This window comes from Suncus etruscus, chromosome 7, assembly GCF_024139225.1.
Source record: "Suncus etruscus isolate mSunEtr1 chromosome 7, mSunEtr1.pri.cur, whole genome shotgun sequence".
In the NCBI taxonomy this organism is placed as follows: domain Eukaryota; kingdom Metazoa; phylum Chordata; class Mammalia; order Eulipotyphla; family Soricidae; genus Suncus; species Suncus etruscus.
The window spans coordinates 20,684,577-20,698,279 of NC_064854.1; the positions used below are offsets into that span (position 1 = coordinate 20,684,577).

Here is a 13,703-nt window from a genome sequence, read left to right on the forward strand (position 1 = left end):
ACAAAGTCAGTGTCTGGTCCCATTACTGACATCTATGCAGTGGGGATGCAGGTCCTGTCCTGTTATCGATCACGGTGGGTGGGGTGGAGAGGCATATTGATGCCCTGAATAGGGGGGGCCTTGGCAGGGCCTATAGAGGCTCGAGGGAGTGTCTGAATGAATGGGAGCAGGCAAGGTGAGTGAACTTTGTAGGCCATGGACCGTGTGTATGTGTGTGTGTGTGTGTGTGTGTGTGTGTGTGTGTGTGTGTGTGTGTGTGTGTGTGTGTTGTCAATTTTTTGCTGCTCTTGTCAGGCTGTTTAGGTCATGGAGAGCAGCCTGTTGGGTGAAGCTTCCATCCCACCATTTCTTTTCTTTTACTGATTTTGGCTTTCTGGGCCACACCCAAAAGTTCTGACTCCTGTGCTTACATTCATGTATCACCTGGTAGGGCTTTGAGGGCCTTCTGGGGTGCACCCAGGTAGGCCATGGCCAAGTGCCTGACCCCCTGTACTGACTCTCCAGTCCCGCCTTGGCTTTTCTAAGAAGCCGACTTGACTGCATTCGTGACTTATCTGTTCTTTCCTGGAAAGTGGCCCAGTGCTCAGCTGGTTGGCATCTGGCCTGGGTCTCGGCCACAGTCCCCAGGGACATGGTGGCAAGTGCTCGTGGGTGGTTCACTGTGTGGCCAAATCAGCCTAACTGGCTTTGTTTGCGTTTTCTAGGGAGATGAGGAGGAGGAACAGGAGCAGGAGCAGGAGGAGATGGAGAATCATGGCCAGGGGTTGAGACATGGAGCCTGGTAGTGAGGTGCCGGCACTTTGGCTGTGCCACGCCATCTGCTTATGGCCTCCTGTATCTTCCAGGACACAGGACATCACCACCTTGGGTCATCAAATTATTGGCTCGGGTTCTAGTTGCTTTAGTGGGTGTTTTCCTGAGCCCTCCAGCCTCCCCCTCTTTCCAAGTTCTTCCTTCCTCCTGCCAGTGTCCCACAGTGCCTTGTCCTGCTTCTTCCCTAGGACTGCTGGTCTCTGTGGAGACTACATGTGTCCCTATCCCCTGGAACCTCCTGTCCTGGGCGTCTGTGTGTCTCCCTCGTCCAGATAGGAATTTTTGCAGCAAAGACTCCACACCCATGTACTGTGCTGCACGTGGAAGGTAGTTGAGGGTAACTCCAACTCTGCCCAGCTCCGGGAGGCACTTGGAAGGGCTTGGAACTGAGCTGGAATCCTTGTACTTGGGGGTCGACTGGATGTGGGACATGTGGGGTGGCCCATTGGGTGGTGGCACCTGTAGTGGGGGCCTATTTTGAGCCCAGAAGGTGGCGAAATGGATGGGTGTCGGGCCCTGAGTGGAAGAGAGAACTTGCCAGAGTGTGCTGAGGAGAGGGGGCTGGGGGGGGGGTCCTCACTGTGGCTCAGGCTAGGTTATCCTGGACACACCCCTGAGGAGCAGAAGCCAGGAGTGGGAGGTCTGGATGCCCACAGCTGTGCTCGGGCAGCTGGGTAGGACCAGAGTGAACCCCAGCTGGACGTTTCGAGGCATCAGCCCTGACAAGGAGGGGGTAGGTGAAGCAAACCAGAACAACAACTCTGGAAAGAAAGTGGGTTAGACGGGAACACCTTGGTGCAGTCCAGCCCACCCCATGGTCCTACCCCCGATGTCCAAGCCTAGGTTCTGCCTGAGCGCGGCCAACTGTTGCATGCAGCTTTGTGCAGGACTGGGATGCTGTTGCAATGCTGAGCCATGTCCTGGGCTCTCCTCATTGTGTCCGCAACTCATGCCGGTGGCCCTGTTCCTCTCAAGCCACACTGTAGTGTGGCTGGCTGTGTGTCTCATTCTTAATGGCACAGACTGCCTCTTGCCCCTTCCAGGGGGTGGGTAGGAGATCTGCCCCTCTCTGCACATTTACTTCTAAAAGCAAAAACACCCACCAGCACAAACAGAGTGGTTGTCCATCCTGCCGGTAGGTGCGATTTTGTCCTCAGGGTGCAGGAGCCCTGCTTGGGGACCAGTGTCACCAGTGTCACAGAGCCAGCTCAGCCCCTTCTGCTGGGACTGGGGCAAGTTCTCTCTGACGGCTGTGGTTTGGGGTGGCCTGGGGGCACAGTGCAGGGTGCTTGGGAGTGAGGACAGGACCATTGATGAGTGCAGAAGACCCCGAGTTATGGGCTTTATCCCCCTCCAGAACTAGGAGATGCCACTAGGGTCACCCCTCAAGTTCCCCCTTTCTTCCACCAGGTGCCCTGTTGCATGTCCGTTGTATATGGGTATCATTTGTGGGCATCTGTCATGGACACAACATCTCCACTATGAGTGTTGGAGGAGGCAGACAACTGAGGTGTGCGGGGATGAGTCCCAAGAGGGAGTGGGTAACTGTTATCTGGGGCCACAGTGGTATCTCTAGGCAGATGGGGACATGTACAGTGGAGCGTCCCACCTCTGAGGGAGGGGGCACACTGACGCCGGCAGCGACTCCTCCAGAAAGGCAAAGGAGACCTTTTCATTTTGAAAATGCTTTAATAAGTGTTGACAACACTGTTTTGCAAAATGTAAAGGTACTATACAAATTCTTAATACAAAAGAATAAATTAGAAGCAGATTCTTTATTTTTTGTAAGTCTGCAACTTTGTCTACAACATCCATCTTTTTATTTTTCATTGATCACCATTGAACAGAATCCCATAAAATCCTTTTATTTTTCCATGCTCTGCAGTCGGGTTCACGAGGGTGACCGCGTCTAGTCACCTGTTATCCGACTCAACGTCCGTACCACACCACTCGCTGTCACCGATTGACGTGAGCGCCTGGTCCGGGCCAGACTCGCCACCTGGCGAACTAAGCAGTTAGTGGGTCCGCAGACAGCACCTGGATGGTGTTAGCTACACTTAGAACTAAACTAACATGTAATGAAGACAGACAGGGGTGTCCACGGGCACTCGCCCTCGAAGGCAGTGAATGCACATACCAGCCCTTTGAGGAAACAGGCTGTCTCTGCTAGGAGGGCTGGGGCTTGCTAGGGCCCAGGGTGCCACCCGTCCGTGCCAGCTCGCCGCCCCAAAGACTAACACACTATATACATTCTGTGTGAACGGAACTTCCGCAGCTAAACAGTAAAACCTGTTTGACTTCACCTCCGTCACTGCTCGGGACTCCGGGGGTGCCAGACTGGGCCACTCCCTCCCCACCCCCTGAGTCCCAACCCCCCTGGCCTCACTGGTTCCTCAGCTCAAAGCCTGATCCAGACCAACTCCTGGCCAACTGCTGCCCAGTAACGGCTCCACCTGTGTTTCCGGTTACTCTGACGCCTCCTTCCCTTCTGCCTTTCCCTGCCTCTTCGAAGGAATCGATTCTCATGGACAAAGTGGGGAAACACAGGCCCACCGTGTCCTGTCTCCAAAATGGGGGGAAATACACCCTGTAGTTCTGACCATCAAAAGGGCAAAACACCTCATCCCCCCCACTATCCAGCCCGTGTCCAGCGTCAAACACCATGCTGGCCCATTAGGGTGGCTGCCCCACCGTGTTGCGCCCTGGCCCGACCCTTCAGCGCCTTCCGAACTGCAGCACAGCCTTGCTCCATCCTCTTGGATCTCAGACAGGAAAAACAAAACCAAAATAAAAAGACTTTTTTTTTTGCACATAACACAGACGCAAATGTCAAGTTCTACATCCCTGGAAAGCGGCCCATCACCCAGGTGTTGTCCCTGGCTGTCGCAGTGCTAGGAAGTTGTTACGAGAGAGGAAAGATGGGTGTCCCCACCCCACCTGCACACACCAGCACAGGAGCCAACTTAGAGGGGGGAAAAGGCTTCACAGGGTTGCTGGGAAGGACCCGGCTGTTGTGCAATTGGCAGTATTAGAAAAGGGGTCTCGGCCTCAGGAGGCTGATGGCTTTCCGGTGTGTCGAGCACAGCTCGAAACACAATTGTAAACGCGCAGCTGGCGCCCGTCCACTGTACCACCCCGCTCTGGGTAAGTTGCGGGGCACCCTCGCCGGCATCCACGTTTCCTACGATTGGGCACATCCAGGTGCTCTGGGTGACAATGGGCGGATCTGAGTGCAGACAGACACAAAAGGAGCCACAATAGTTACACTCAGACGGGTTGTGGTGTGCTTTTCCCTTGGTTTCCCATCAGGAAGGAAACAAAACAGCTTGTGCCAAAAAATGGGGGACCAGGGGACACTTTTTTTTTTACTGGTCGGTTGAGGTTGAGCCTTGCAGATAGGCGCCTCCTCAGCTTTGCCGTGATTCATCTGTGGCCCAGCCCCATCAAGGACCCACACACCCTCTCCTGGCCGCCTCTCTGGCGTTCTGGATGAGTGGGACAGTGGCAGGGAGAGAGCAGGACTACAGGGCAGTGGGGAGATGCTTCTAGATGTCAGAGCAAGCCCTGACGGAGCAGCTGTTGGAAGAAGCTTCAGGGCAGGCTCGTAGCTGCTCCTCTTGGTCCCTCCTGGGTTGGTTTTTGTGTTTTTAGGTTTGAAATCTTTGGCAGCTTAGAACTGATTGTGATCCTCGATGTGTCGGGCCTCGTCAAGCTTCCCTTCCGCTCCCAGCACCCTTTTTCTCCCACAGCCACTACTCCAAGAAGGAGCCCCTTTCCTGGTGCCCTGCTGGGCTGCAGGGGCTGCCTTTCCAGGGGCAAAGGGAGTCGGTGCTGGCTTCCTTCCCGCACCACGTTGGATCAGCTCCCGGCTCTCCGTGGGCCAGAGAGCCTGGGACACACAGTGAGACGGAACCTTCCAGCATGCTCCTCAGTCAGCTGTCTGAGGGTGGCAGGCGCGGAGTCAGGAGAGGGCAGTGCTGCAGGCTGAAGCCGCCACGGGAGCCGGTGGTCTGGGTAAGGCAGGTGAGGCAGTGCAGTCGGCAGGCTCACACCAGCGTCCCGGGCTTGGCGTTCTCCTGCCCGTACCACTGGACGTCGGCAAGTTCTGGGTGAAGGGAGGAATCCGGGAAGTAGCTGTCACTGTAGCTCCTGTGGGAGTACAAGGGGGAGACACGGTCAGGGGAGCACAGGCCTGAGTACCTACCTGCTTTCTCTTCTCTGCCCCCCATGCAGGTCTGGAGCAAGCTGAGCCCCAGGCAGCTGGTTGGCCACTTCTGCTGAGGCTCTAGGGTGAGAGGCCTGTGCCCACTATCACATGGGGTCCCCCAGCACTCCTTTCGCCCCCTGAGAAATATCTGTTGGGCTAACCCCAGCATGGCTATTGGATCTTGTAGGGCGCTTGCCTTGACCCAGGTTCATTCCCCAGCACGCTGTATGGTTCCCAAGATCCTAAGCCCAGCTGGGTGTGGCACTAAAACCAAATATAAACAAAGAGTGGAGTGTCTGAATGGCAAAATAAGGATAGATTTCAGGAAAGATAGATGGAAAGGATAGAGAAGCAGAAGGGAGCTGGGCTACTTATTACTGAGGAGGTTTGCAAGATCTGAAACTGGAGAAATGTCACTTGTCCTGTTTATCAGGGGTACTACCATGCCCAGACCCCCAGAGTCACCTATTTGGCATGCCAAATAGGAATCCCCTATTTTTGTGATAGTGGAGAGAGCCTTTGTATCAAACAAAGACTGTGAGGCAAGGCATGGCAATACATCCAAGAGCAGAATGCACATGGGATATACACTCTTAAGTGCACATGGGACATTCTCTAGATTACATATTCGAGCCATAAAACACCTCAGTGAGTTTAAGGAAACAAAAAATACCGAGCATCTTATCTGATTAACCACAGTTGTTAAAAAACAAAACAAACCAACAAACAAAAGCGGGGCAGATCACAAGTACATGGACATTAAGCAACAAGCTATTCAACAAAGCAGAGGGTCAGTGGAGAAATCAAGAGAAACAGAAATTCAGCATGTCCGAATCCCTGAAGAAAGACCATGTCAAAGAGCAAAGGGCAGAGAGGGAATGGTTCGCCCAAAGGAAACCCAGGGCTAGAAGGAAGGGAATAAATATTGAGACCCCAAACAAAGACAATAGAAACAGTCAGGCAGGAGGACTGGTTCTTTAGAGATGGCACTGGGTCAGAGCTGGTAAAAGAGGCAAAAGTGTTTGACTTGCATTCGGCACACACTGGTTTGAGCTCTGCCAGGACTGACCCCTCTGATCTTTAGGTGTGGCCAAGTCACTCTCACCCTCAGATAATGAGAAACAGCTGGACTCATGGGGAGGGGGCTCAAATAAGACAGAAATATCAACTCTGTGACACTTGATACCACAGAATCACAAAGACTCAAAGAGAGCACCAGCAGACTGTCTTAGAAACACAATCTTCTCAGCCCAACTCTCAGATGGAAAAACCAGATGGACCGATGGATGCCTAATCCCCAAACCTCTGGAAAGTGGGCGAAACCTACCAGCTACTCAAGGTTAATTTTCTTTTTATCTTTGTTTCCCAATTATTGTCCCTGTGGTGCCAGAGATGGCGCCCAGGGCCTCACACCAGCTCATACTTCCAGCACCTCTAGCCCTTGGCAAAGACCTTTTCTCACAATGGCCCAGAGACACATATGCAACTTAGGCTCCTTGGTGTTGGCTCTGGCCACGATCTGTGGGTTTTGATGCCAAAAGCAATAACATCTGAGAGCAAAAACAAACACAGGGACCACATCAAAAGGAAAAGCTCCGGAGCCACAAACAAACCCAAAAAGGCACCTACAAGAGGGAGAATGTGCACATGGGGAGGGGCAAATACTCAAGGCAAAGCTCAGTGGCAGAAAAAGCAATGAAAAATGGGTGGGTGTGAGTCAGCATCTGGGCAGAGATGCTCGATCAGCAGGTGCCTTAGAAGGTGTGTATTTGCCATCACTCATCTGGCGAAAATACAAATTCATGGACTCACACCTGTCACAACAACCCATAAGACCAAGAAGGCAGGCAAACAAGCACGTAGGGGTACACGGAGCAATGGCTTGTATGCAACTGGCGGGGTGGGGTGTAGGCAGAACCCACAAGCTATGGAAGCCAGAAAAAACCCTGCCTGCAAAGCAGTGTGTTGTGCTCAGTAGAAGCAATCCAGTAGCAGCAGACATGGGACCCCACCCAGGTACCCTCCTGGGACTCGGAGGCTAAGGTGAGATGGTCAGTACACAACAACACTGGACAACAAGAGGGGGGACTCTTGACTTTGCTGCCACCTTTGACAGCTGTCAGGGGCTCATGCTAAGTGAAGTGATCCTGAAGTGCCACCCTGTGCTCAGTTATGAGCAGAATTGGGAAAACGTGTCATTCTGGCAGTTGTCATGGGCAGTGGAAGGAGGGCAGGCAGGAACGTGGCATCGAGCCATTCCTGAAGGTGGTGGGCAGCGGTGGTGACTGACCAGGACACCCTCACGCCCATTCAAAGCTGTTGGCTGAACTCTGAGATGTTCTTTAATATCATGATGGAAAAAATCCCCAAGAACCATGATACAAGAGAATTAATCCAGTGTGAGCATTTTGCTATGATCAGAGGAGGTTGCGCCTTGAAACACTGGATGGCAGTCAGTTCTGACAGGAATGGCACAGGATGACAGCGAGTCCTGATTGGAATGACACAGAATGGCAGTCACTCCTGACGGGAATAGTGTCCCATGTCCTTCCCAGGCAGTTGTTGTCACTGGGTACTAACCCTCACTCCACCCAGCCCTGGGGCTTCTGCTAGAGTTCAAATCACTGTTTAGACCCTGAGCTCTGGGTTCCAGTAGAACTTGGAACACATCTAGATATACATTTATTAGCCCTAAATAAATGGGGGGCTATATAGCTGCTTCTGCAAAGTCAGAGCCCGCCTCGTTTCTCACCAGCTCCTAGACGCTATCTGAAAAGCAGTGACTTATCGCTTCCGGCAGGCTCACAAGTGTCCTTCACAAAGTGGGGAGCAGTCGGGTGCACAGCATCTCACCCACTGCAAATCACAACCCCAGGGGCTGTCCATGCAGAGTTGGGGCACCCCACTTTGGGGCACGAAGAGAGACACGGAAGCACATTTCCACAAGGATCTAGAAATGGGGACGCACCCCACCCCGACACTTCCTTCTGGGAAGTGAGGCGGACGGCTCGTGCCCTCACAGTACCTCTATTCGTCAGTACTTTGGTGAGTTGGAGACTCAGACCCATCGGGGATGGGCGAGCGCTCGGTGGCTTCTCTGCCGGGGCAGCAGGAGGAGGAAAAGAAGAGAAGGGGGTTACAGAGAGGAATGATATGATTAGTAGCTGACTGTCGCTGGCTGGACAGGGACCATAGTTGGGCATCAGATACCCAGCCTGGTCTCCCAAAAATAGTCCTCAAAGGTCAAAAGCCCCAGGGGCGATCTGTGGTGCATAAGCATGAGTATTGGTACCATTGCTGGTCCAGAGAGTCACAAACTTGGATTGTGCAAGCCCAAGCATGACCCGTAAAACCGGGGTTCCAGACACAGCTGGAGGCCTGGGGTGGCCCTGGCGGGACCCACAGGGTCATCACTCCTGTGTGACTAATGCCAGTTAGGCCAAGCCCAGGGTGATGGGCAGCCTGGGGGCAGTTGTCACCCCAGAATGGGTGGAGGTGGGGTCCACATGCTCACTGACTCAGAGGAGGACAAGTGTGTGAGCCATTGAGAGCTGCACTTTTCCAGGGGCCACTCTGCGGGGAAGACACTAGGTGGGTTCTGGGTTCTAACTCAAGACTTCTCGTCTCAGCTGTAAGCGGAGAGATGTGGGCACTCCTCTGGGCAAGACTGTCCCAAGCAATCTCTGAGTTCATGGTGTTCAAAATCAAGTGCTCAGCAAAACAGCAGCATCTGGATGCTTAGGCCAGGGAGAGCTTATCTACATGCCAGAGCTGGGGCTGGCTGGGCGCCTGCTTTCTCAGGGGCACCATCTTGGACCCCTGGAGCTAGACAGTGGCTTCTCCTGGTCCCCAGAGCTACAGGATATGGCTGAAGGCTGTGGCTGCCCCAGGCTGCCGAGGAGAGCAGAGGGGACAAGTGTCTGCAGGTGGGGCCAGGCAGAGCGACCCCCTCTCCCTCACATGCACTCGACTCCCAGGGGCAGATGTGATGAGAAATATGAAAACTGACCAGATGGCCCTGCCAGCATCCCCACCCCCCAGCTCTTCCTGTCTCCTTGCCCTGGTAGAAGCAGACGGCAGATGCCATCCAGAGGTGGGCAGGCCTTTCGGTGCCAGCCCCATCCTGAACTCCAAGAGGCGCACACTCACCCCGTCTGCCAGGTCAAGGTGTGGTGGGGGCTGCTTGGGGGGGTTACTCCGAGGTCGCTGGAAGGTGTGGAGCTTCTCTGGCTCTGAGGTAAGGCAGCTGTGGGAATATGGGACATGGGTCAGAGTCGAATGTGGGGACCAGAGTCTCCGCCGCACCCCCACAGTCCGACTTTCACACCTAACCCATGAGCTCAGTTCTTATTCAAGGGATCCCGGCCTCCAGGCTTGTCAGATGTAATAGTTCCCCCTACCCACCCCGGTCCCAGCTCTGGCTATGAACTCCAGTGCTGGGGCTGTGAGCTGGGGTACAGCCATGCTCCCCACTATGGATAGGTGAGAACCCCCAGAATGGCTCCTGTAGGCATCGGGAGTCATTGAAAAGGCTGAGCACAGACTGCATGGGGAGACCCAGGTTTGATCCTGACACCACATGAGCCCACGAGTGATACCAAGGGATGTCCCCAAAAAACCCAGTTCTGGGAGTGGGTCCTGACTTGGGGAACCCCATCACCAGGGGCAGTACTCTCTGCCAGAATAGACACAGCTGCGTGGGACCCAGAGTCTGAGGCACCCCCAGGTTTTGTTGCTGTCTGGGTGGAGACCGGATCTGGGTGAGGGTCTGAGCTGAGGCTGGGGAGCAGGAACATTTACCCTAATCCCCTCTGAGAGTCTAGGTGGATAGGATGGGGGGTCCCAGCCAGAGAACTCCCACACTGAATCATCTTCCTGGTCTGGAACTTCCCAGCTGGCCCGTTTGCACAGTGGTCAGAACACATCCGTGATCTGGGGCCAGGCAGTACTGGGTGCCCTGTTGACACACCTCTCTGTAGGCCCCTAAAGTTGCCTCCAGCTCCCCAGATGTGACCCCTTCCTTTCTGGGGTCTCATGTCCCTCCCCATGATGTGCCCTCCAACTATTATTCCCTGTTCCTAGCCATCCAGACTCGAGTGCCATAGTCTCCTTCCTCATTTGGTTTTTACCATTTCATCTGCCTCCTTCCCCTGGGGCAGGGGCTGCCGACAGGGGTCACTCTCCTGCTTTTCCTGCAGGGCACACGTGGGCAGAGCTTTACTAAGTTTGGGGAGTTTTATCTCACCCCTTCTCACTGCCCTGCACATGAGCCCCAGCGCTCATGCCTAATTCCATGATGGGAATGTAAAGGGGTCAGACTGGCTTCTGATAGGTGCCCTACACCCCCTTTCTTTGCATCACCCCCATCTGGGGAGACAATGAACGATAGACACATCTCAGCTCCTTTCACAAGCAGCCTGAGCCTCTTGCTGTACACAGGTCCTCATGGGGTGAATCCCCAATTCCACTGCCCTGTCCTGGGCATGGCTACTGCTGGAGGATACTGATGGGCGCCCATCCTGGGGGAGGGTCAGAGCTGTTGCCATGTTGCCGCAAGGTTGGGCAGAGGCTGTGGATCATTGAATAAGTCGAAGCTTTGCCTGCAGGGTTCCTTCCCTGGCACTACCTGGGCAACTCTAGTAGTGACCTCCACCATCCTGCAGTTGTCAAGCACCCTTGGATATGGCTCATAACTAAAATAACTAGGAGCTAGAGTGATAGCATAGTGGTAGGACGTTTGTCTTGCATGTAGCCAACCCTGGATGAACTCGATTTGATTCCTGGCATCCCATATGGTCCCCTGAGCCTGCCAGGAGTCACTTGTGAGCACAGAGCCAGGAGTAACCCCTGTGCACTGCCAAGTGTGACCCCCCCCCCAAATATCCCCACCCCTCAGGGTCTGGAGAGGTAGTCTAATGGAAAGGACATTTGCCTTACACCCAATTGACATGGGTTCAATCTCCAGCATTCCATAGGGTCCCCTGAGCACTGCCAGGAGTGATCCCTGAGTAGAGAGCCAGGAGTAATCCTTGAGCCTAAAACCCATTTGAGCTAGAGAAAGAGGCCAGCAGGGAGGTTGTTTACCTTGAACCTGGCCACCCCAGGCTCACTTCCCATAGAGTCCCACTGGAGCACCACCAGGAGTGATTAATTCCTGAGCACAGAGCCAGGAGTACCCTTGAGCCTAAAACCCATTTTGGGCTAGAGAGAGAGAGAGGCCAGCAGGGAGATTGTTTATCTTGAACCTGTCTATCCCAGGCTCAATCCCCAGCATCCGATAGGGTCCCCCCGGGTTCCTTTCCCCCTGGACACACCACCAGGAGCGATTAATTCCTGAGGCTCACAGAGCCAGGAGTAACCCTTGAGCATAAAACTCATTTGAGCTAGAGAGAAGCCAGCAGGGAGATTGTTTACCTTGAACCTGGCCACCCCAGGCTCACTTCCCAGCATCCCCATAGGGTCCCCTTGGGCAAACCATCAGGAGTGATTCATTCCTGAACACAGAGCCAGGAGTAGCCCTTGAGCCTAAAACCAGAAAGAGACAGACAGACAGACAGACAGAGGAGAAAGAGGGAGAGAAGAGACAGAAAGAGAAAGAGGAGAAAGAGGGAAAGAGGAGAGAGGAGAGAGAGGTGAGAGAGGGAGAGAGAAGAGAGACAGGGAGAAAGGAGAGAGAGGGAGAAAGAGAGGAGAGACAGAGATAGACAGACCAGTAGGGAGATTGTTTACCTTGAACCTGGCCACCCCAGACCCAATCCCCGACATCCCCATAGGGTCCCCTTGGGGCACACCACCAGGAGCGATGAATTCCTGATCACAGAGCCTGGAGGCAACCCCTGAGCGAGTGAATGATGATCTGCAGGTATGTTCCAACCGTCCTCTCCGCTCCCCCAAACCCCACACTCCACCCAGGACAGGGCAGGGCAAGGCAGGCTCACCTGACGTGGCCTTGCACACCTGGGGCAGCCGCGCAGCCCTGCTGTGCGCCACGAAGGTGGTGCTCTGGGAGGACGAGCTGTCGGAGGAGGACGCGGAGCTGGTGTGCGACAGGCGACCGTGGTCGCGGTGCGCGTGGGCAGCGGCCGAGGCCGAGCGCTGGTACCACTGGCGCAGTTCATCAGACACGGCGGCGCGGCCGGGGCCCTTGTCGGCCCCGTCTCGGCCCAAAGAGGGGGTGCGCAGGATCTGCGAGCGCGACGGGGTCAGGCGGCCCGTGTCCCCCTCGTCGCTGGCCCGCCAGCCCTCTCGGAACAGCCCGCCCGCCGTGTAGGAGCTGGAGGTCTTGAACTGCGCCTTGACGCTGTAGTGGCCCTCCTGGTCGCTCTCCAAGCTGCGCACCACGACCGGGGTGGCACCGCCGTCCACGTACAGCGGGTACTCCTTGATGCGGTACTGCGAGCTGGGCTGGCTCTGGCTATGCAGGTACACCCCCGGGGCTCCCCCGGACCCCCTCGCTGGGCACGCCAGGTCGGGCATGCTCCCCGAGTTCGCCGTGCCCAGTGCGCCCAGGGCGCGCTGGCGCTGGCGCGCGCGCGCCTTGGAGGGCGAGTCCTCGGCTAGCGTGGAGTAGTTGTTGGCGGTGATCCCGGGCGCCGGGTAGTAGTGCTCGGAGCTCGAGTGGCTGGTGCAGGACGAGCAGTCGTCCATGGGGTCCGAGCCGTTGCTGCTACGAGTCCGCGGGGTGTAGAAATCGGGGCTGCCCGTGTCGTGCTCCGAGCCCAGGAGCTTGCCCTGCGACTCCAAGCTGGAACTGCGGTGCCTAAAGTGCAGTGCGAGGCTGTGCAGCCGCGTGGGGCTGATGTCCACCGACCTGCGTGGGGAGGCAAGGGATGTAGACGGATGGACGCCCGAGGAGGGTGTGTGCGTCTGGAGAACCGCTCAGAATGGGGCCTAAAGGGCTCCCCCCCTATGAGCCCCACTTTTTCCCCCCAGGACTTCCACTAGCATCCAGGCCCCAAGCGGGAGTGGCCCAAAGACAGAAGGCAGGTGTTGTGCTGAATGGATGGGAAGATGCCTGCAAGAGACTGGCTTCTATCCCCTGCGTTGCAGCCAGAAAACCAAAGGCATGAAGAGCAGTGATTTGGAGATGGTTATGTCTAATCTAGATGAAAGGGCATCCCACCCTGGGAGGCCAAGTTCTTGTCTAGTATTAGGCGAATTCGAGAAAATGCCCGTTTTTCTCAGAGGTCCAAATCTAGTGTGGTTGAATGGGTTCCAGGTTTTCACCAGCACTAAATGCACAGTACAGATTTTCATTTCCCAGGAAATGGGGCGTGAGGGAGATGGGACTCTTGGGGAGACATTTACTGCTGACTGGCTCGGAGTCCACTCACCTCCACTGCCCAGGGGATCCCCAGCAATAGTCATGATACAGGACACTTATGGTCACTGCACAAAAGGGTGAGTCAGTGCTGTGGGGTCCCCACTGCCTGGCTTTGTGGCCACTGCAGGGATAGGTCCTCTGTGGCCTCCTCACTGTTTCCAGCTCCTGGATCCTGTCAGGCCTCTCTGCTCAGGGGTTCTCACTTGGGCCTTGGCTGTCTACCATTCTCTTTCTCTTTCTCATGATTGACCTTCACTCTAGAACAATGCCCCAATGCAACCCCAGATGCTGCAGGAAGAATGGGAAGAGATGGGGCCTCCTTGTGTCTTCATCGAACCTTGAACCACTCACATAGGAACC

At 55.1% G+C, this 13,703-nt stretch overlaps 1 protein-coding gene across 3 annotated transcripts in view; it reads right to left on the minus strand.

The window, feature by feature from the left end:
* Window positions 1-2,482: 2,482 nt before the first annotated feature.
* Window positions 2,483-13,703, minus strand: part of FRMD4A (FERM domain containing 4A) — a 337,218-nt gene continuing 325,997 nt past the window's right edge. For 2 of the 3 annotated variants that reach the window (XM_049777757.1, XM_049777756.1), the window contains 3 exons: window positions 11,959-12,830; window positions 9,170-9,266; window positions 2,483-4,962 (listed from right to left, as the gene is read on the minus strand). In XM_049777757.1, coding sequence (XP_049633714.1) covers window positions 4,860-4,962; window positions 9,170-9,266; window positions 11,959-12,830 — 1,072 coding nt within the window. In that variant the 3' untranslated portion in view covers window positions 2,483-4,859. Of the gene's footprint in view, window positions 4,963-8,045; window positions 8,118-9,169; window positions 9,267-11,958; window positions 12,831-13,703 lie in introns of all 3 variants that reach the window. The other variant, XM_049777758.1, reaches the window with a different exon arrangement.